Raw genomic sequence first — 24936 nt, 5'->3', positions numbered from 1 at the left:
AGGACTGTACTTCACAGGATCATTTCTGTAGTACGTTCTCACCCGTTACGTGCACTCCATGCTGGAGTCACTAGCCGCGACGATGAGAAGTGGCGCGGGTCCCTGAGCGTGAGGCAGGCTCCAGAGTTGCTCTATGAATAACTCTGGAGCCATCGATGATCGTTCACCGTCTACATACAGGATCGTAGACGGGATGGGGACTCGTCGCTTTCTGAGCGGTCGTAACAGATTTTAAAAGTGTCACAAATAATATTAATTCTTCATGGGTAGTAATTCACTCTGGCTAATTACTGTCAATTTTATTTACGTGCACATTTAGATTAGAATTTTATTAAAGTTGAAACGTATTTAGTTTTTATTCAAATGTTCCAGTTTACACGAAACTTCCAAGTCTACCTTTATTCACTCTCCCAATATCCCATCATCCAAACTAAACACATCTAGCGTCACAAAAAAACCTGACCTATTTTAGCTCACACCATCATCTGACGATGATGGTGTGAGCTAAAATAGGACAGATAAATACGAAATGACCTCCTTTTTCAGTTTTCGCGGTTTCGAGTTTCATAGATAGTAAGCCTATGCATAAACTTCAATCCAATAAACACAAAAACTAATTTTAGCTTTAGAAAAATCGAAAAATAATAATGCCAATATATTCAAAGATGCAAATCATAAATTTTATCAAACCTGTATTGATTATTTAAATAACCGTGAAAATGGAAGTATGTATGTATCTGAATTGGTCCTATTAACATGGGAAGCAATTACTGCTAAAAAACTCTATAAATGATGAGCGATTATGTTGACGTTGAGAAACTATCATAACTTTATTAGTTAATATTTGGTTATTTCATATTAAGTGGCCGATTTTTACTTAGTCGAAAATAGACCGTGATTGGAACAAGATTTCCATAGTATAAAAAATATTTTTTTGTGGTGTGCTAATTTTTATGGTGTCGATAAATTGGTGATTTTAACTGAAATACAATGCGGCGCAGGCCACGAGAGATATATACCAGGGCTGTGGAGTCGGAGTCGGAGTCGGAGTCGTGGAGTCGTGGTGTTTTGACCGGAGTTGGAGTCGGAGTCGGAGTCGTGAAAAATGAGCGACTCAGACCATTTTTTCTATAAAATGCATTTTTTTAAATTATGAAATTTTAATTGTGTAATAATGAATGTGTATAGCGTATGAATATTAAACGTGTAAAAAAACACCAAAAATACCTGATGAAATTAAACTTTTTTGTCGGAGTCGAAGTGGAGTCGTGTTGTTGGTAAATATCAGAATTGGAGTCGGAGTCGGAGTCGTGTTTTTTTTTAACGACTCCACAGCCCTGATATATACATTTGTTTTGGCAAGGGTACTGCTAGTCAGAGAACTATATGGCGTTAATTCGGGAAATTTCGCACTGGCGATATTAACTTTGATAATGCGCCCAATTAAAGATCTACTTCTACTAGTGATGAAGAAAGATTGAGAAACATTGTTAAAGCTAATCCACAAACAACTATTCTTGAAGGGAAGCACAATCTGCGGTGAGAAGAATTCTCTATGATAAACAGAGTAGATCAGGACATGTTTAGACAACAAAGAAACTTCAAAACCGGTCTTATATCCAGAAAAAATATTCTTCGGTCATTTTTTAATCCAGGCGAACAATGGACTTATATTGTAGTGAAATAAAAACCATACATAGAAAATTAACAATAAAACATTCGATGTTGTAAACATACTTGAGCAAAATTAAACAAATTAGAATTGGAATTTTTTCCTCATCCCCCATATTCAACTGACCTTTCCCTACAGATTATCACATTTTTTTATAAAAATCAAGATTTTTAATGAAAAAATATCAACAATGATGATATTAACGAGTTACTGGAAACTCACTTCGAACCCTTGTCAAAAGATTTTTGTTCTATAAGGGATCCAAACGAAGAACGAATATCTTAAGTACGAAACGTAATAGAAAAAGACACATGCTATAGAGATTTATATTAAGAAAAGAAGAAGAAATAATACAGAGTACGCCTCATTTTAAAGTATTTACTTTCCCGTGTTTTTCTACGTTGCTCTACTACCTTTGTATCTTTTACTTGCACATTTCAGGAACTTATTAGGTACTGGTGTATAGGACTGCCTATATAAGAATTTTTCTTAGGAAATTCTGCAATATGTTCATATAAAGATCGTAAGACAAATTAACAATTTTAATATGGTTTTCTATATCGGTATTACTTACTTCGTGAGTAGTTTCAAAGTGTTCTAGTTTGCCATCTTCATCATCATTTAATTCTTGAATTTTGTCATAATCTATTATATTTCTATCCATGCTTAGATTCAATAATTTTTAGCATCAACTCTTTCAAATATTATTATAATACTTTAATTTAATACATCATATATGTATAAAGAGATAACGTCAATATTTTAGATGTGTATTTATCTGAAGATAGACTTTAGCTAACCCCAATGTTTTTTTTACAATTAAATGCCGAAATTTAACTCATTAAACACAAACTAATTTTGTTAACAATTTCTTTAAGGGTTGTATTTTTAATATATGATATTCTCAGAAAAATAATTTCCTTTTTTGGTGTAAGATTTGCATTTTTATCTTATTTATGGGCACTTCTTAAATGACGTTGAATACTTTTAAAATATTGTTTATTTTAGATATTTAGCCGTACTATGATATTTTCATGTTGAAAATATTTCCAAACTTTATTTCAGATTGCCACGATAGTTTCACTAAAAAAATTCTACATATACATGATGAAATTGTATTTTTGTTTGTAGTAATTCTACAACCAGAAATTTTGGACATGTAAATTTTAACCGTAATGTTACAGCCTTGGCCATTTATTTTGCAGGTTGTTTTTTACGTATAATATGTAGTATTTTTGTTTGAAACCGGTGCAGATATTTACTTGGTTTATGAATTGGAACTTCTTCAGTCTTTAAAACATCACTAAAAAAATGTCTTCCTAAATGTAGGCAAGTTCTTTTTGTAAGCATGTGATAGACTAGTGATATACGTCAGTAACTATTACCTCGAATACTTGGGTTTGAAACAAATATGGATCATGTTTTTCAATATATTGTGTCTGGGAGATCGGAATTAGATATTAAGATTATAGTTACCAATTACAATTAATCATAAAATACATTAGGTTTTCCTAGATTTTCCTAATCTTAATAAATGAACGATTAAAATAAAATCGAGCTAGGTTGTGCAAACTGACATCTATTGATTTCAATCTGTAATAATGTTTTATGATAAATAAAATTGAAGTCACTGATTTAGATATTAAGAGTTCAGTCTGATATTTCACTACTTAGTAGTTGTTGATTGTGTTTACCCAGTTGTAACACATTGGGCCAACGCCTGTTGTGATACAATTAAAGATTTACAATAAATAAATAAATTTGCAAAAATCAGGATTTGACATGATTACAACTACAACTTGACGTGAGTACAACTAGAAAAATATCTAACACCTTCTCAACATTCTTTACTTTTGATTTATTATTTACAACTATATGAACTCACAGATATGAATCAATATTGTCGCTGATGATTTTCTCTTCTTCTTAATAAGCAGGAAAATATGATGTTCCCGGTTTTTCTTAGATCCAGCAGTACCAGTTTCCTTATGAAAAAATATTTAATACTCTGACTTACCCTTTAAATTTCTAAGAATGAAGATTCTTATACATCGATGGTAGTTAAGAGACATGCTGCAGCAGAGTCCAACTTACCTAAGTTTCCATGTAAACTATTGATCGTAAATAAACAATTTGTCTTTTATGAACAAAAATTACAATTTAATACTCTCGATTATCAGAATAAGTCAAACTATTAATTTTATTATATCCTTTTAAAATTTGATACTATAACAATTTTTTAATGCAGAAAGATTTTACATGTTTTATGCATATATTATTTATTAAGAAAGGTGTATTGAAAAAAATATATTGCTTAATTATATATCGTTATCAACAATTTTATAAAAATCATGAGACGATGTTCGCACCCCAATAATTTAGTTTACTGTTTATTTAAGTTAAATGTCTGAATATTAGAATGGATCTAAATAAATACAAATTAAAGCGATTAATTATAATATGTTATTTATTATTTTAAATAAATAAATACGGTGTCTTTAAACAGGTGTTTAAGTTGAATATACATACATACTTCAAACAGAATAAAATAAAAACATTTTTTTGTAATTATTAAAAAAATAACAATAAAATTAAATATTCCTTGATCTTTTAATTTATCAAAACGTTATTATAGTAGGTATATATTAAGTGCTATAATATAAAAATGGAATTGTTAGTAGACGTGCACCATGCCGTATATGAATGTCCAAAACAGTATATATGTGAACAAAGCTCCCAAGAATCCGCTCGTCAGTAAGCTTCGTCTGGATATGAAATATTTTTGCCAGCTCGATCCGGTCTTCATCAGCAACATGACCCATAAGCTGACCACTGAGAAGAGGTAAAATCCGAAGCCGTAAAATCCAGTCAATCCTAGCAAACCTGAAATAGACGTTGATGGTAGAGATTGAACAAGGCCAAAGAACCAAAGACTAACAAATATCGAAGACTAAAAAATATATCTATTATTTTTTATATCTTCTTTTCAGGTTCAATATTGCTAAAAGCAATTTTGGTCCTAGTTCAGTGCCGTTAATTTGGGATAAATATTATTTTAAACCTTTATTTAATTAATTTCTATTTCTCACAATATTTTTTATGAAAAAATACAATTGTTTGTAAGTGTGCATTTAGGTACTTTATGAAAAGATAATAATAAGTAATAATGGAGATGAAAATTAGAGCAAACAATAAGTAAAACAAATCTTACTCAGACATAAATACTTACCAGGGCTAAGAAATTGGCCGAAAAAATTGAGTATTAGTATTTATAAAATGAAAATCAAAGGTTCAATTTTCAGTTAATAATTAAAATTAATATACTTAGATTATGTTTTCTTAATCTCATAGATGAATATTTAGTTGATTAATTAATGAGCAAATGAACATAATTCATCATTGTAATACATTTTAACGATTTAAAAGTGAATTTGGTACATCTATTAGCAATGGAGAAATTTATTTAGAGTGAAGAATTTATTTGCAGTTGCATCTTCGTTTCGCAAGACGTATCGGTTAAAAACGGGAGACGATGACGAAACCTTTTTTGTACTGCAATGTTGGGATTTTGTCTATGCCTATCTGTTGTAAATATTTACTATTTAGACAGGAATAACTTAATCACAGTCGGCCGATTACTTAACTAAAGCAAAGCTGAGTAATACGCATCTTGTTATAAAATGGCAAATTTTTATTAAACAAAAGCTTTACAGCCATATAACTATTTCTGGGTAGGCTCCGATCAGAATAATCGAATACCGAGTATATTTGCTCGTTTTTCAACTATTTATTATTCGGATATTTTGTCTATTTGTTCATATTTGTATTGGAAAATTGTAATTTCTATTGCACCAACTCAGTGTATTTCAACATTGTAGTAGGTAGTATTTTTTCTTTCTCGATGTACCGCTGCAGTATTTACAGACAATTGCGCCCTTTTCTTGTTGCATACAAAATAATAGGGGAAAAACCCATTGTAATTGCCGAAATTACAGAAATTACTCATATTTTCAAGTTGATAATATGCAGTTGTGGACTCCATACTAATGTTTAATTTTAATCATGTTTTAAATAATTTATTAATAATATTTTTGAGCATACCGATCTGCAGTAAATACAACAAAAAACAGTATATTTTGTACTAGCATTTTGACTGATTTTTTCACAAAAAACTTTCCAAAATCATGATTTGTTTCCGAATTATAATAGCTATAGGAAGAGGAAAACAGCACTAAAAATATATATAATTACAGGTTATTCGCAAAAAAAACTTCCGAAATCTCTTACTTTTTCTGAATTATAATAGCTATAGGAAGTAGAAAACATGACTAAAAATATTCTTATTTAAAAAATACATTTCATTTTTATGAAATATGTATGTAAAAATTATACTAAATACAACACAAACATATCAAATTAAAATTTAATTTATTGCAATGTTTTTGTATGTAAAAAAAAGATGGGTCTAACTTCAAATAATTCCAAAAAATATTTTTATTTTTTTTCAAGAATCAGTTCAAAGTAACGTCTAAATACCTTATCTCATATGTGTTTGAATAATCTGGTACACTGAATTAGGTAGAAACCCAATATAATAAAAAAAACGCTGGGAATGACCGAGTATACAATAAATTTTAATTTTATATTAGTATGTATACTCGGTCATGGGGAATTTCGTTCATATCGTAATTCAAAGTCATGCGAGTTAACTCGTCCATGAGGAAATTGGATCACATATTTTTAGCGAGTTCATGAAAATTAAGCTGTATAATGGAAAAATACATTTATAAATATGTTTTGAACAGGGACGTCATTTCAGCTTCTTCCAGGGGGAGGGGAGGCAAAAATTAACCAGTAAGTGATTGTTTTTATAATATTTCGATTTTATTAAGATTCGTAGTTTTTCATTAAATGACATGCCTTTTCCTGGCCAAATTCAAGGGGGCATCCCTGTTTAGAAAATCGTGCCGTCGCAGTGAGAACGCCCGATTATCTAGCATTCATATTAAGACTTATTAAGCATATCTAAACCTAATTTTTTCCAATAGTCGCAAAAAACAATTATTCCGTCTCAGAAGTCAAATATATACTTTTCATTTTTAACATAAAAAACGGTCAGCCCTAGATATCAACAACGAGCAGGTAGCAAATACATTCGCAGTATTGCTAGATTTACACAATTTTGAATCCACCTGTTTCAATTCGCCAAAAAGTCTAATTCAAATTACAAATATAAAAATTCAAATTCCGTCAAAGGATCGAGAAGTAAGAAACTTGTACTGTTCCCTTTCCTCGATGGAATATAAGCCAGAATGCTGCAATACTACTTCACTTCCGTTTGGAACTTCTACTTGGACTACCATTTAGCTTCTGGCTTAAAATAACGAGAGTTCAGCTAAGCTCGTACCAAGCGGAACTATGCCGAATCAACCATTAGCCTGATAAAAGCAGTCGCTTTTACTTCAATCGTCTGATTTAGTTCGACCAAGCAGTCACGTCGAATATTCAAGAGTTCAACTTGATCTTCGATATATATCATTATTGCACAAATTATACAACCATATTTCATATGAGTTAATTAAAAATTATGAAAAACTTTGTAATAAAAAATAAATGTCCTGACCAGGTACAGCACTCTGTTTTTAAATTGTTTTTGAGAGGGAATGTTTTGAAATTACATACATTCAAATTTTTGTTCCGGAACTATCTCAAAAATAGTTTGCAACACTCGTTTTATTTACTATTAGCTTATAAAGATAAAAATATATACTTTTCTCTAAAAAACATGTGAGAAATAAAAATGAATTAAAAAACATATTTATTATTAAACTTCCCGCGAAAGACAGCGCTGAGTTAAATGAGCGTTTTCAATTCGAGCAAGTACATATCCTCTCTATTATTTTATTGGGTATGGTGATTAATTAACGTTGACTTAATATAGGTTATGTATACCAGCAGTGGATCCGGCGAGAGCGGCCATCGACGTGCGACAATAGTCAACGTTGATGGCATTATTGCGAAGGGCGATTTCACTAAGAGCAGCCACCTCAGGCGGAGCTCGCGCCCCCGTGCCTTTCCACATTCTTCAAACGTCAGATTACTTTGACAACTGACTGTCGACGACAGAGACACCTGGCGGCGATTTCTACATTTTTGACTGTCATAGACAAAACATCATAACAGCTCAATTATCACCCATTAACTCAAAAAATAAAACACGATAAATAATATATCTATAAAGATTAATATAAATAATATATATTTATATATATGTTAAAAATATTATTGTATTATTATAGTATTAAAAAACAATTTAAAATAATATAAACGTTTATTATTCCAATCAGTAAATATTGTATGTACATAATACATAAGTAATCAATCATTTTGATCAATAAGAACTTTTTAAAACATGAAATCATGACTTAAACTATGCATAATTGGTATCAATTAAATCATATTCAACAATGCATTTTTTATTAAGAATCATTCATTAAAATCGATCTTCTGAAAGATCATCATAAACCGATTGTGAATATTGCGCTGTATCAGTAAGTTTTCAAGTAATAATGTCGAATTTTATAATTATGCCACATCGTCGCCGGTGTATTTTGTGTAATATCTAATGACCTATTTTTAACCAGATGTGTTGGGATTCCACTGCACGCATCCAGATCCGTTTTATTCATATTGTATACAACATGAATTTGCGTATTGTTAGCTTACAGATAGCACATTTGAAATACTGAAACATAAATCCAATGAACTTAACAGTTTTGTTGTATGATGATATGTTTATACTGTGTTAAATGTATTATCTACAATAAATATGTGTTCCTTATTTAGTTGATAACATTGCATTAATGTAAATGAATAAATGATATCCATGCAGCAGCATAGATTATTACTATGAAACCCCAAAAATATCTGAATATTTTTTTATTATTAGTACACAAAAGGGATATAACGGGTTTTGAGGACACAATGAGCACAAGCAAGTAATGCGGTTATTAGAGCTGTAAATTGCCAGTAAAAGAAGAATAAATTTAAATATCCTTTCTTTAAATTATGTGAAAAATATTATAAATTGTATATTCTAATAATAAATGTTTTCATATAACATATTAGATATATGAAATATTTTGTAGGTCAAGCTTACAAGTAAAAACTCTTCGGTTGTAGGTACAGTGTGAAGATTGATTAAGTCAAATTCTTTAATACGAGATGTATTGAAACTATTTTATAAACATTACACACTCATTTTGACTACACATAAAAAAGTAAATTATAATATCCACTAGATTAGTTTTGTCTGTCATTTAAAACTTTTATTGTTCGTAAACGACTTATAACTAGTAAAGAAATAATATATTAACTAGACTTTTATATGAAAAATATATATGTATATAATTTACTACGGTTAATGCGCTCATTTCATAAATGTGTTTTAACATTTAGCTTTTAATTTATTTCAAGACAAGAAAAATGTGCATAGATTTCCTGGTGGCATAATAGCGATTTGTCATATATTCGCGTGTCCACTTTTTAACTAATTTAAGATGTTGTAAGCATTCAGGAAGGTGACGCATGATTACAAATAGCAGATAAAGTACTAAAAGTCATATAAAGTCGACAATATGATTTGATATATGACCTATATATTTTTTTAATCTGCATGTATGACAATAAAATGTGTCTGATATTAGATGGAAAGTCAAAAATAAAGTCATTAAAGCAATTCAATTTCAATTATACGAAATTTATGATCCACTTGTGGAAATATATGTAAATTACAAATTGAAAGGTTCAAAAATTATAATCGCGTAAATCGATAGACGGGTGTATTCTGTTTTAAAAAATAACATTAAAGGAAGCATTCAAGTCGTTTAACTTCACAAGAAGAGAAAAGTTTTGAAAACTGATGCCATTAGAAATGTACACTGGACCGAATTTGATATCATTGATGTATGATAGATATTTGTTCGATTTGTTACTTTCATTTCGCCTATTTTTCATAAATTTTATACAAAACTCCATATCTTTTAGTTTTAAGATTTTATTTCGAATTACTTATTTAAGCATAAATAGTTATTAACCTGTAAATCAGACGATTAATAATATTAATAATATATGGACAGTTAATACTTATAACTGGTCAGTAACTTTTTGATATACGGTCAAAAAAGTTATAATGGTGAAAATACCATGTTTTTTTATTACATACATATTTCCATTACTGCGTGATTTTTCTGTAACAAGATTTATATATCATATTATGTCTAGCAACGAATATTATCGTTCTGAATCAACGAATAATATCGGAAATCATACGAAAGCAACGAACATTATCGGAAAATATTAAATAATAATAATAAATAAAATAAAATAATAAATAAAAATAATAGTAATAACTTATTTTTAATTTATTATTATAAAATATATCTTCTACTTTTGAAAAATACATATATCACAGTTTTTTATTTGTATTCTGTTAATTAATAAATAAATTACATTATATATTATGACTCAATTTCAAATATACGTAACAACTACACTATACTGTTTAAAATCAGTAACAATGCGAACGAGTCATAAAACTAAAGTGTATACATATATCTCGGACACATTTATTGTTTTTTTTTTCTTATGAATAATAATAAAAAGATATTTTTTCATTTGCTAATTTGTTTCCTGATACAAAAAAGATATTGTAAATTCTAAATAAATTACATTATTATGTAATTTATTATCTCAATTTCAAGTACCTGTAACACTACTTTTTATAATCAGCAACAATACAAATAACTCATAAAAGTATATTTCTTGGACGTTTTTAATAATTTTCAGGTTTTGTTCTGAACGAATGTGAAACGTGTCATGTTTATATTTCGCGGACTTTTTTGTTGGAAAATATAAAAATATTAAATTGAAGGTCAAACTGAAAAGAAACACATTGCTGATTGTACTCTACTTGTATCAATAACACGATTTTGCACAATTGACTTTCAAATTCCGATTTCCTAAAATTGTCCATTTTGGAATTAATTCTCTTTAGACAGTATAATTGTTAATAATTCTTGTTATCGAAGTAGAAGTATTTCTAAATGTAAGCCTAATAAAAAAATACTTTTGAAAATTAATAACCCAAGAAAAGATTGATTGGTCTAGCAACTTTATCGTTAGTAAAGTACATAACCTACAATATTGAAAGAAGCTTGATAGAAGTTGCTTGATTTGATTAGCTACCTTCCACGAATATTGACAGTATAGCGATTTTATTATGGATTTATAGGATGAAGATGATAATTTTCAGGATACAGTTTTTTTATTGTTTACTTATAGAAATAATAATAATAACTATTTTTTTCTTCATTTTATAAAAATACAGTTTTTTTTTTATTTTTATATAAATAAATAAATAACATTACTATATTATTTATTTTTGATGATAATTTTTTGTTCAATTTCCTGTGAGCATTAATGTATTTTTTCTAGAGTATTGTCATTGCTCATTCAATCATTAATATAAAATAGATTTTCTACATTTTTAAAAAAACATATTTTTTGTATTCTATTAATAAATAAACTACACCGTAGTGCAATTAATTATTAATCAATTTCTAATATTATTCCAACTAGACTACTTTTTTAAGATCAGTAACAACGCAAATGACTCATGAGAATATATTTCTCGGACATTTTTGATGAGAAAGTACCTTCATATAAATTTTGCAAGAATCAGGTAGATATCTGTGTGTAAAAATGTAAGAAGATATTTTTATTTTATTTATTTTTAATTATTTAATGTGTTATAGAATATTTATCATGGATTTACTAATACATTTTTGTTGTTTGGTTATCGAACTTATCCAAGATATTTTCAAGGTCAATTTTTCAGTCAATTGTAATTGAAATCTGGGCTATCGTTATATTCCATGTATGTATATATAGATACATATGTACATATATAAATATACATTTTGACTGAGGGTGGTTTTGGGGTCAAAGAAAAGCTGCAAAATAAGTAGTATTTCTATCGAAATCTGCATAATATTTCTATCGAGAGGTTTATAATTGTATCAATAACACGATTTTGCATAATTCAACTAATTTTATATCCTGATTCCCCAAAAGTGCAAATTTTGGACATTACAACTATCCTAGCAGTTTGACCAAATATCATAAGTTTTTCTAAAGTTGAGCCTTGGGATAATCTAGGAAGTATATCGATGAAAGCGAACACAGTTTAGAGTTTGAATTTAGAATATGTTATAAACATGTTTATTATGAAAGTTTTTAACTATTATATTGTAATAAAACAATAGCAATTGGAAATATAGTTGTATTGTTTGTATTAGGGCGCGATCTAGTCTGTGTACTTTAACGAAATGTACGTAAAAATCGTAAGACTATACAAAATATCCTTTCATACACAGAAATGAATTTAGTGTGGCAGTCAGGAGTAATTTAGTGTGGCGTTATCGACGAATTGACTGATAATATGCGGAATAGTAGTGTCGTTTTGAGTTATTTTGATCGCATTCGTAGTCGAGCGTCGTTTTCAGTGGCTATTCCAACGGATCGACAGATGCAGTTATGAAGAACGTTCGAGGCGAGCGCTAGGGTTAAGCCGCGCGTTGGTAGTAGATCGTTCGAATCGGTCGTGCGAGGGTTCGCCATCGTTTCCTCGGCGTTCGCGGAGCAGTTGTTTCCAATCGCCGCGAACGATCGGAGCGCTTCTGACGGCCCGCTGGTTCGACCGTTTTAACCTCGGCGCCCCCCTGGACCGTCTCCGGCGATCCAGAAGCTAGCATCGAGTCCCGCGCGTCCGCGGAGATCTGTTAAAGTGGTCAATTTTTACAAAGCGTCGCGGCGACGCCGGGTCAATATCGGCGCGGCACAGGCGCCTGCTTTACCGACCTTCGGCCAGCGCCTCCGGAACGACGTCTCGCACGTCTCCAGGGCCATATCCGGAGCCCCCGTTTTCGACAGATCGCCGACGGATCGTACAACAGGTGATTATGCGAAATGACGTCCGTTCCGACCGCTATTCTACCCGCCAATGCATACATTTCCGTCGATTGTCGTCAGCTCTCCTACTACAAACAGTGCCGCATCGTCGATTTACATCAGGAGCAATGTGAAAAGTCATATTTTCAGCTAATCTGGTACCAAAAGCCGTTCTTTCGGAGGTAAATTGACGCCAAAACGTCACCTGTCAGTCGGCGGTTGAAAAATGAAATTTTTAACGACGCGTTGCGTTTCGCACGCGGATTCGAATCGTTTTCGTATAATCGCAGCGCAGACGTCCAAGTGACCCAAAATTGACGTTTTCTAACGTGAAATGTGTTGCAAATTGTTCTTTCACGTCGTCGATGCTGCGCTGCCATCTCGCGGCCGTAAGATAAACGTCAAATGCAAAATTGAGTCGGTAATGTAGCGCGCCGTTTTACGACAGTTTTGGCGGGAAGTGTTGGCATGCGCCCCTGTGATTCTCTATCGTGTTTCGTGACATTGCCAGGTATTATCCGTCAAATCAATCCCTTAAACGCGAATTAAACCCAGGTCACGCATTATCATATTTTGTGCTACTTTTTAACTCTCTCATTTGAGGATAAATTAAAAGTGTTTATGAATTGTAATTGTTATATATGTACATATTTAAATATAACACAGGATTTCATCATTGTTACAAAATCTAAAATTTGAAGGAAACAAATATCTACTAAAATTTAATTTGCTATTGTTTACTTTTAAAAATAACAAATAGTATCTATCTTATATGTACATACGTAATATAAACTGACGTCTTCGTGTTGAGGGACTCTGACCAATCGAAAAAAACCTTTCCGATGATTCACCCGACCGTTGAATCAACTATATAAAAGAACAATTATATATAAAATGCTGAGCGATTTCAACCAACTGAAAAAAATTCAAATAATTAAAATTCGTTTTATTTGACTAAATGAAAATATACTTGGATCGTATAACAGCAATAGATTAAATGGTCAGAATTTAAATCAACTTTGGTTCAGTTTTGGTTTGGTTTGGTAGGATGCGAAGGTATTCAGAATGATGAACGAAGCGGGAATAACTACAGAGCGGCGACGGAAAGTACGCTTGGCTTATTGTGTTGACATCTGACAATGTTGCGAGACCAACAAAACAAGTTACTCCTAAAACATAATGATAATAAACTGCCAACATGCAAATAACAGATCAACCAGTTGTACCAATCTTCAGCGTTACAGCAGTAACAACACTGTTGCCAACTGAAAAAAATGATTCTGCCCATCTGTCAAAATAATTCTTACCGTTTAATATAAATTGACCATCTAATATTTATTCTGACCTGAAAAATACGAGCCAAGGTAAAGGATTAAATGATTATGAAGAATCAGTTACATTTTACTTGTAGTGCATCTTCATTTTTGTCAGAGTAGTCGCATTCTTGTTCGGTTCTTTACTGTGCTTGCTTTGCTCTACTATTATGTCCTGAGTTTCGCGTTTAAATCAGGTTCATCAGTTTGTTGAGTCATATTTCTACAAAATTAGATCCAAATTTGAAGTAAAAGTAGATAGAGAAAAAAACATTGAAAAATAAAATAACATGGATTTGCTAATTTACTGTTTTTATTTTTAAATGCTGTCCATACAATAATTTTTTCCTAACAACGAAAGTGAGAAAAAACAGTAATACAAAAATAATGGGACGAAAGTAGATTAGGCGAAGTTATTTCCATAGGGAAATTATGCATCTCTTAAATTAACATTTCAAGTTCATTGAGGCCATCGTATTTTTTTAATTATCTGTTAATTTCATCATAAAATTGTTTTCGTTTGACAATGCCGTCGATGATTAACATTTGTTTTTATGTTTTTACGTATATAATATGCGTGTATATATTTATATATCAATTAATTATAGAAGATAATATGATATGTGTAATTTAAATTAATAGGGATATTTTTAAAATACATAAAAATTGAAATTTATATAATATATTACGTTGTAGTTTTAGTATTATATATTATTTATGGATGGTACATTTTACTTGTAGTGCTATTTTTGGGTTTTGAGGCCAAAGTGGTGTGACTTTGCAGTCAAAATAGACGCCGGCAAGCTGATTTATGCTGACAGTTTATTCAATTAAATAGTACAATTTACTGAAGCGAAATATTGTGGAGGGTAAATATTTCTGAGAAATGATGTCTCTGGGATGGTTCGCTGAGGTCTTTCGTGTTCTCGTACTAAGTCTAGAAGAACATCACAAATGATCAAGCACAAGTCTAGATGTGCTTGATCGTTTGTGATGTTCTCGTATTGAATCGATGGATCGTCTCAGGTGTGCTCCTTTTGAATCTCTGATCGTCTGACTTCGGCGACGAAGTGTCGGACCTTTTATATTCTTGATTCGAGACGTCTCCGGCAAATCACAAAAATGCAGAGATAGTTTAAAATCGTATAACTTGTATATTCGAAAACGAAATATGTTTACGCCTTGAATAAGTGAAATTTGCAAAATGGACACATTCTGAAGGTTGTTAATGCAAGGGAGTAAATGATAATGTTGGTTTTAACGCTGGATAGACGCATTATCTGTGCATCTTTTATTGCACAAAAGGTTAGTTTTTTTCTGGACATTACAAGCGTGCAAAATGGGATGTCTATTAAGTAATGTAATTATATTCTATTATCCTCTTGTGGGTTAGGCCTTTTGTCCAAACGAGTTGTTATTTCCTTTATTACTGCAAAAGTGTCGTTTAAGAAAGCTTGGCGTTAACTGCACAACAGGCGGACCCCCATTTTTTTTTGCTAAATTCTTTTTAATCTAAGAGCTATTATATTTTATTTTAATATAGCGTTTTACAAGAATTCTGCGAAACTACCTGTTTATAGGTAATATTGCATAAAATCATAATTTTTAAAAATAATGAAATCGACCAAAAATTAATGTTATAACACAAAAAGTTGAGTATCCCGTTTCTGCACGTTTGCTAGCAGCGGTACTTCGCGATGGTGAAGGGTCATCATCTAGACTTCATACATATAATTATTCTAACGGAGGCGTTCAATTGCGGATACATGGTACATATTTTCGCACCTAAACGAATTTAACAAAGCCAGTTATTGAATATACCTAGAAAACATAATTTCCGTCGTTTTCGTTCTGAGCGTCTGATTAATAAAAATATCACCAAAAGAAGCGAATGTATTTGTATTGCTATACTATCACTTTATATTCTAATAATAAAAACTTAATTCTTTCGATTTTACGCAAGTTATACATACGCAAAATAGTTCTCAGTATACTGAAAAAATTATAGCCGTCACTTTTCCAAAATGACGGTATGCTTCTTTTTATGTAGAATATTTTCTGTCATTCGTGAATCATTCAGTTTAATACATATATATATTTTTTGTTTCAGAAATCAAAGTATGTCAAAAAATGACGATCACAGTAGACGGGCATGAAGATAACGAATTAATGATGAACGGTCATACTGATTCGATATCGAACAATGCATCTCTCTCACCAGATTATAACGAAATTGACGACAAGGTACTGCCGCCTTTGCTGGACGGCTCGCTCGATAATTCGCATTCAGATATCTTGATTAATTTGACGGAGAACAACATCAACGAATCCACCAGCTCGGAATCATCAATTCATGCAAAAAAGTTAAATTCTAGCCCGGATATATTCGACGATTCTAGTCCCCGCAATATCAGTCGATATGGGCGTACCAGAAAGCAAAAGTTGATTGCCGACTTTTATGTCAACGGTGACAATTATCCCGTTAAAAAGAATGGCATTTTTGAAAAATCTACCGAAAAGTCCCCGTCCCCAAAAAAGAAAAAATCGTTAACAAAAGATGTCGTTCCCGATGATGCGATTGTTCCCTTTATCGCTTGGAATCTATCACCGAACAAAAGCAAAATGAAAGTATACACCAAGAAGGACATGGTGCAGAAAAAAGGAAAGGAAAAGACTGCCACTTTGATGTTCAACATGTTTTCGCCAATAAAGAGTCAGAGTCCCGAGAAAGCGAACGCTTCGACGCCTCCGTTAGATATCATAGTGCTGAAGAAGTCGACGAAGGGACAGTTTGAATGTTCGCCGAAGAGCAAATCTGCCGTCGTTGCTCTGGATTTCGATTCTAAAGAGAACGACGACATACCAGAAAAACTGTTGACCATCAACGAAATAAAAGTCGAAAAGGATACGGAAATGGTGTGCAATAACAATACGGTTGTGGATGAGCACGAATTGGCATGCGGTTGGACAATCGGAGATTTGGCTTGGGCTCGAGTGGGCTCGTACCCGCTTTGGCCTTGTCTCGTAACTAGAGATGCGGCCGACTGCCGATATGTGAAGACTAAAGGTAAATATACATGTTACAGAAATGAGTGACTTATATTTATTGTCCTTTAATGAAACTTTTATTTCTTTAGTGTGCTAAATTTTTATAACAACCGATTCGAATTCTAGTGACCTTATATTTATTTTTAGTTTTTCTCATAACACTAGCTCTCTGTCATTCATCAAATCTCTAATCCAATATCCTCTAAACATTCATTTTTTTATGCAAAGTTCCTTATTTATTTCTCATTTACTAGTTTTATTTTAGTATATTATTCTGGTATTAAAAATGTTTTAAGATTGCTTATTATTTATTACAGTGTATGGAAGGGCTTTAAATCCATCATATGTTTTACATGTCACATTCTTTGGTGATAATGGTAGACACAGTTGGCTTTTAAGACATTTATTAATTAAATTTGAAGGCTTAGACGATTTCAACACCAAAAAGTGTAATATTACACGAGAGGTAATTTTGTTAATAATATTTTTATGTTTTGAAATGCTATAACATTTATAAATATTTTTTTGTAGATGAGAAAAAAGGACCCTAAGTACTGCTCTGGCTTTGATGTTAAGGCTAATAAAAAAGATATTTGGTTGACTGCTGTGTCGGAGGCGGAAATGCTTAGTCGAAGACCACGAGAGCTTAGAGAGGAATTTTTATATTCTATGTTTCTACCTGCAAAGACTCCCAAGAGATCTAAAAGCGACAAAAACACACCAAAAGTAAAAGTAAAAACTGAGGAAGTGCCTTTGAGTGAGTCTTTGTTTGATACATTATTTACTCCAATTAAAGGTTCAACTATTAAAATAGAAAAGGAAGATAGTTCACCAGAAGCTTCACAGAATAAAAATAAAAAACAAACTAGTATGGATAAATGGTTAGTGAAGCAGAAAAATGATGAAACGAAAAATGAAATTACTGATTGTTCTATGAGTGTTTTTACCGATTCTGTAACAACCGAAGTTCAGTCTATAGATAAGAATGCTATTTCTTTAATTGATGCAGAAGAACTGGAAAAGAGTGTATCGAATGTTGTGAATAACGACTCTCAAACTATAGAAGAAACCATCCCCGCCAGCACGCCTATAAAGAAACGTAAAAGAAAAATAATAGAGAATGTCAAAGAAGTAAGTCAAAAGAGTGTAGAATCTGAAAAAAACGATTGCGGAGAAGTTCCGTCTAATTGTAATTATGAAGATCTAGGTTTTCAACAATTCTTGGAAAATTTACGCGATGAACATCCAGAATTAGAGGAAAGTAAACTTTTGCCATACGCTAATGAAGCGTGGCAATATAGAGACAATGAAATTTTGAGCGAAATGAAAAACACAAATTCTGTGACTTTTGTGAAGGGTTTGGATGAGGATAGTGTTCCTATTCCACAACCAAAAAGGACTAGGAGGACTTACAATAACGAGGTTAGTGGATCGGAAAGTCCGATCAGTAATCGAGAAAAATCATCCAGGAAAAAATCAATTCAATCGTACGCCTGTGAAAAAAATTCTAGTACGGATGAGAGCGATGATGACTTCCTTCCATCTAATGACGTTAAAGTTAAGAAAGAAATTAAAAATTTGATAAAAAAAGAACCTGGAACTGTTTTAGGTGAAGCAGTCTTAGCCGAGAGCAACGCTGAATCGGTACATATTGATGTTCATATGGAATCGTTGAAATGTATAAAGCCTAATTTATTCAAAGGTTTATCAAAGGAAAAAGTATGCGAGATTTGCGAACTCCCATCTAATTTACTCAAATGCAAAGGTTCTTGTCAAGGCATGTTTCATAACACTTGCGTTCAGTTAAAATATCTCGAACCAATTGCTAGTAAAAGTAATACAACATCAATAAAAAGAAAGAAAAAAAAGGGCAGACAGAGAGGAAAAGGATCCGATAGCGCCGATTCGCCAAAAACGGACGATAATCAAGATAGCGATTCAGTTGCCAATGGCGATTCAGATAGTAAATCATTTAGTGGCAAAGATATAGTAGAACCTCTTCTCAATGGACAGATTAATATACCTCCAAATCCAGACGACGATTGTTTGTCATTATCTAGAACCGTAGATGACATTGCTGATTTTGAATCTCAAATATCTCAAAAAATGATAGAGCTAATTAAAAATGATAGTTCTATTCAAGATTTGGATGCTTCGTCAACGTCGTTCGACGATTGGAGAGACGTACAAGCCGGACAATGTGTTATTGTTGACGCCATAAAACCGAAAATTATCAAACCCGATCCCGATGCTATCAAAGAAGCCGAAATTGCATTCAAATGTAACAATTGTAGCAAGAATGACATACCGTTGTGTTTCATTTGTAAGTCTGAAAAGAACTCAAAGACTGGATCTGACGCCAGACAGCGTTGTGGTGTGATACATTGCCATCAATACTATCACATAGAATGTCTGAAGTATTGGCCGCAGACTAAATTCTCAGCCGGAGCCATCATGAAGGGCAATAAGGTCAACACCGAAACCTTTTTCTGTCCACGTCACGTTTGTCATACATGCGTTTCGGACGATCCTCAAGGTTGCAAGTCTAGGTTCGCCGGTGATAAACTAACCAGGTGTGTTAAGTGTCCGGCTACTTATCATACATTCACTCAATGCATTCCGGCTGGAACTAAGATCATCACGGCGTCGCAGATTGTGTGTCCGAGACATTTTAATTATAAGTAAGCTGATGATTAAATTAAAACGGTATATTGAAATGGTTATGTGGTTAATATGATAAATGTTTTTCAGAATAGGGAAAATTCCACAGCATGTTAATGCCGCTTGGTGTTTCATTTGCGCTAAAGGAGGAATGTTGGTTTGTTGTGAAACATGTCCGACTTCCTTCCATGCCGAATGCCTGAACGTTCCACTACCTGAAGGTATGTAAATTTAAAAAAAATATTATTGCTGTAAAAAAATTCTGTTCTAAAGTACTAAACTTGTCATTAAAATCAAGATTTGTAACCACAGAAAAGAGAATCTGTAGAAGAGTCAAAGAACATTATCTGTTTCCTTTTAATTGCAGATGCCATATCTTGCCCGTTATTTGCACCTTAGTGACTACAAAATTATTGCAATATTTCATATATGATTATGGACATTGGCATTTCTATAGATCCTTTCTTTTAATATTGTTTCCATAATCTCTTGCAATGCGATCATCGTTTATTTGTAATATAATAAACTGCCGTTTGACATCAACGATTTGACTACATTTTTGGCATTTGCCTCTTCCTCTTAAACAATATATTTGCCTGCATTTTAAAACCAGTTTTATATGGTTTAACTTATTTAAATTTCGGGTTTGTGTCAAATTTTTTATATGTTCTCCCCGAACAGCTTGAATGAAATCAGGCCATATTGTTAAAAACCGCCTCTAATTAAGCATAAGTATTTTTCTATGGTGACCATTCATTAATTAATTTATTTTGGTGGCTTCACGAACTATTTTTTAAGCAAAAAATCGCTATTATGTGTTTCGACGAGTACAATACATTGTTTAATGGTGACAATCGGTTATTGATCTTTTGGCGCATAGTGATTAATGTTTTTGATTTTCAAAGGCTGGTCATAATTGTTGATGTCTCGTTCTTATGTGTTCTAATATGATGGTTTATTTTAAAGGATTATTAACCCTTTCACCGTGACTGATATTTTTGTGCGCCATTTCGAAATGTAGAGGAGTACCTATTTATGCTATAAGTTATTTAAATATTATTGAATTGTTTTTCTACCTTAAATTATACAAAAAAAATATATTACAAGGCTCAATGATTCACGGCACATTTAGATGCCCAATGCATACTAGCGATTTTTTAGATGATTTCTATAGGTGTCATCTGCAGTCAAAGGGTTAATAAAGTGCCATTGTTTTAATTGTTGCTACAATGGTATGTTTTTGGTGAATTATTTTCATTTTCTAACACACATATTTTAGATGCTCAAATTGTGATATTGCAACATAAAATTGCCCATGAGAGCACTCATCTTTCATTTTCATTTTCTTCATCACATTAGTTATAGAGAGGACAGGACAAATTGGCAGTTTAAACAATTTGATACGAATAAGCAAATCTCTTAAGATTTTGCGAATAAACACATTATTATCTTTAAATGTGCCAATTTATTTATATACATATTTGATATTGATTTTATACAATAATTATCATGTCGTTTAATCTAATTTTGCAAGAACTGTGTCAATAGGAGTGTGGCTCCAAGTCAAGATGCTGGCATTTTAAATTATAATGATGTCATTATGATTTATTAATTATGTAACTTCTTTTCCATTTAAAATGAAATATCAACCTTATCAATGCCTTTTTTGTTTAACCGCTTAAGGACGGGTCCCGCACATGTTTTGAATTTTTGATTTTCAAAGATGTAGTTATATATTATGAATCATTATTTATATTGTTCAATTTTATTATTATTATTATTATGTTATAAAAAACGTGTTTTTTCCAGTAAATGTTCTGAAAAAAAATATATTTGTTTTTTTGTTGAATATTTACTATTTATCTAAAAAAAGAAGAAAATAATACCAATTTTTTGAACAACTTTTGAAAAATATTTCAGATATTAAATGGTTAAGTTGATCTTAATTTAGTTTTTTAGAATGTGATAGTTTTCAGCGTACTCTTTCTTCATTCATTGGTAGTAAATCGGTCTTGATCTCACAATAATCCATTTAGACCTGAAACTTTATTTATTTATTATATTACAATAAAATAACATCCTACACTTACAAGTTTGCATATATCTTCCACGATTCGTTATTTAACGTTAGTTTTTAGTATGATAATCCAAGAAACATTTAACATGTAGTCCAACATTGCATTTTATGCATCTGGCAGGACACTTTATGTCAAAGCTCACATCTTGTTTGGTTACTTAAAATGATCTAAAATCTTGCTTCAGTCATTAGTGAAGATGGTCTACTTGGTCCTGGCTTACTACAAAGCCAGTTTGTTTCTATAACAGTTGTTGCAATACGTCTCCTGAAAGTCAAAAGATCCATCTTCCCAACATTATCTGATAAGCAACCAAACATTTTGAACTGCCATATCAATGCAGTGTAAAACAAGAGGCATTTCCTGGTTTATTTTGGATATTTAAATGAAATAGTTATTAGTATAAATATAAACTTTTGTACCATGATCAATTTAAGATGCATGTTTTCAGCGAAAAATTATGGTGAGCTGTTACTGCAACTTATATTCTCGATTACAGATGGTTATATTTGCGAAGATTGTGAAACGGGTCGTCTGCCATTATATGAAGAACTTGTTTGGGTAAAACTCGGACAGTATCGTTGGTGGCCTGCTCTCGTTTTGCATCCTGCTGATATTCCACCAAACATCAACGGGTTACCTCATCATCCAGGTCAATTTGCTGTCAGATTTTTTGGAATATATGATCATTATTGGGTAAACAGTGGAAGAGTTTTCCCATATCAAGAAGGTCAGTAATAACAGAATTTACTATTTTTGTTGTTATATTTATTATACTATTGATTTTGTGGTACTTTTGATTTGAAATATAATACTCAAGAATCATTTGTAATAATTGTGTTTTGATTATTTACTATAATCAGATTTAACAATAACATAAAAATATAAAATATAAATAAAATATATTGACAACGTTTTTAATGATTATTTACTTTTAGGCGATACCGGTCACGCTTCAAGTAAAAAATCTTCCGTAGATAACGCATTCTTGACTGCCATAAAACAAGCCAAAGAAGCATATGCTATTATCAAAGGTTAGTTTTATAACATGTTATGATATTCTATTTGTTATTAATATACAATATTTTATTTTATTTATATACAGAGATGAAGGAAAAAGCGATGGACGTAGAATTAACATCCAGTTTGCTTCCGCCTAAGTATGTAAAATTGAAAATTAATAGAGCAATTAATGGTGCCACTGCAAAAATAAACGGAGAATCTTCTAAGTGTGACTGCAATCCTAATTCAGAAAATCCTTGCGCTCCCGATACAGATTGTCTTAATAGGTAACGATACGTTTTGATTTCAGGTATCCTATTATAATAATTGTGATTTTTACGATATATTTTTTTTTTATTAGGATGTTATTGACTGAATGTTCACCTAGTATCTGTTCAGCCGGAGAAAGGTGTTGTAATCAATCGTTTGAGAAGAGAGAATATCCACTTTTAGAACCGAGTCGTACTTCTTCAAGAGGCTGGGGTCTCAAAACATCAGTGGACATCAATAAAGGTATTTAGTAGATATCATCTGAGTATTAATGCAAAGAATATTTATTCATTTACTTTATTTTAAAGGACAATTTGTGATCGAATATGTCGGTGAAGTAATCGATGAAGTAGAATTTCAACGTAGGATGAAGATCAAACAACAAACGAGGGACGAGAATTATTATTTTTTGACTCTGGACAAAGACAGGATGATTGATGCGGGACCAAAAGGAAATGTGGCAAGGTATGTTGATTATTTTATTCCCATTGAGTCGTGTGGAATGTTGCTATAAGCTTATTTTTTATAGATTCATGAATCATTCATGTGAGCCGAACTGTGAAACACAAAAATGGACTGTGAATGGTGATACCAGAGTGGGTTTATTTGCTTTAACACATATACCCGCTGTAAGTTGATTATATTATTAATAACATATTTGTTTGAATTTATTATATAAAAATTTCAATTTTGTAGGGTTCAGAAATTACGTTCAATTATAACTTAGCTTGTGCTGGAGATGATAAGAAAAAATGTCTTTGTGGTGCTCGAAGATGTGCTGGATTTATCGGTGCTAAACCAAAACAAGTAAGATGATCTTGAGGATTTTAAAGTGAGATACAGTAATTTAAAAATAATGTATTTTATTTTCAGGATGAACCAGTTCCTAAAAAACCAAAGAATGTGAAACTTAAACGCAAATATCGTAGGAAACCCAATAAGACTTTAGTCGTAAAACCTATTAAACCACCTAAGACATTATCGCAGATTAAAAGGTCAGTCGCCAGAGACATAAAAGGCCTTTCTGGTATAGATAAAGACGTAGAATTAATCAAGAGATCTATGGAGTATAGTAAAGACGGTGACATAACTGACAATGATAGCATTAAGGTTCTTGACATGTTTAAAGACCTGTCCGCTGAAATTGAAAGATATCAAAACAAGACTGATGAATTTAAGTCTAGTATAAGCCCTCATCAATTTAGCAAAAAAGGTAAGGGCGTCAAGAGGAAACGTTCTTTTTCAAAATTGCATTTAAAAGTGAAGAACGACACTTCTGATAATAGTGCTTGTAAAATTCGAAGGACCAGATCGAATAGTGTGTTGACCGAAGAAGAGAAAGTAGAAGACTGCAAAGTTGAAGATAACAATGACACGACAGTTGGTGAAGTTTGACGATGAACAAAATATGTTGAACGTGTGCTGGATGTATTTTAATTATTTACATAGTAACTGTATATATTTAGTTTTCTTTTAGATTTTAAGTAGGTTTTGCGATGTTCTCGGAATCAAATAGCACAAAAATCAATACTTGATTAGTGTGCAAGTGGTAGAAATGAAATTAAAACATCATTGATTATTTATAAAAGTCATGTAAACTATTTTAAATATTCCAAATAAAACTGCCACTGTAAAAATTTTAAATGATGTTTTGTTTTTATTTATGTGTACTACTAAATATTCAATAATAATAATAAATAGATAGATACAATTAGGAATTAGACAAATTTAGTTAATACATCTAAATAGAAGCTTTGAACGTTATTTTAAAGAATTAATTATTTATTTTATAAAATGTATTTAATAGTTAATAAATTTTCATTGGCAGAGTTAAGTTAATAATATAACAAATAGAACAGTTTTTCAATACGTTGAACGTTATGAA

The 24936-nt window shown here is 31.5% G+C and overlaps 2 protein-coding genes, 1 long non-coding RNA gene and 1 other non-coding gene across 4 annotated transcripts; 2 read left to right on the top strand and 2 right to left on the bottom strand.

Annotated features, from left to right (window-relative positions):
• LOC148228452 (small nucleolar RNA U3) lies at positions 1–220 on the top strand. Its single transcript, XR_015811799.1, has one exon. It is a non-coding gene; the product is annotated as a small nucleolar RNA U3 (small nucleolar RNA).
• LOC148228451 (uncharacterized) lies at positions 1–2020 on the bottom strand. The gene is made up of 2 exons (XR_015811600.1): positions 1349–2020; positions 1–1024 (listed from the first exon to the last, which is right to left on the bottom strand). It is a non-coding gene; the product is annotated as an uncharacterized LOC148228451 (long non-coding RNA).
• A 2101-nt stretch (positions 2021–4121) lies between these two features.
• Positions 4122–7822, bottom strand: EMC6 (ER membrane protein complex subunit 6). The gene is made up of 2 exons (XM_088198965.1): positions 7625–7822; positions 4122–4555 (listed from the first exon to the last, which is right to left on the bottom strand). Exons 1-2 carry the CDS (start codon positions 7752–7754, stop codon positions 4347–4349), a joined length of 339 nt encoding a protein of 112 aa, XP_088055091.1. The 5' UTR covers positions 7755–7822; the 3' UTR covers positions 4122–4346.
• A 4764-nt stretch (positions 7823–12586) lies between these two features.
• On the top strand, positions 12587–24695 carry NSD (Nuclear receptor binding SET domain protein). Its single transcript, XM_088198961.1, has 13 exons — positions 12587–13193; positions 16106–17062; positions 17361–17509; positions 17575–19724; positions 19795–19925; positions 22279–22509; positions 22718–22813; positions 22885–23068; positions 23143–23294; positions 23360–23516; positions 23581–23680; positions 23748–23858; positions 23925–24695. Exons 1-13 carry the CDS (start codon positions 13151–13153, stop codon positions 24444–24446), a joined length of 4983 nt encoding a protein of 1660 aa, XP_088055087.1. The 5' UTR covers positions 12587–13150; the 3' UTR covers positions 24447–24695.
• Positions 24696–24936: the final 241 nt, after the last annotated feature.

Source organism: Plectrocnemia conspersa, unplaced genomic scaffold, assembly GCF_051122295.1.
Source record: "Plectrocnemia conspersa isolate PC_06_02 unplaced genomic scaffold, ASM5112229v1 ptg000012l, whole genome shotgun sequence".
NCBI lineage: Eukaryota > Metazoa > Arthropoda > Insecta > Trichoptera > Polycentropodidae > Plectrocnemia > Plectrocnemia conspersa.
The sequence above is the reverse complement of the archived record's forward strand: the minus strand, read 5'-3'. Positions and strand labels throughout refer to the sequence as shown.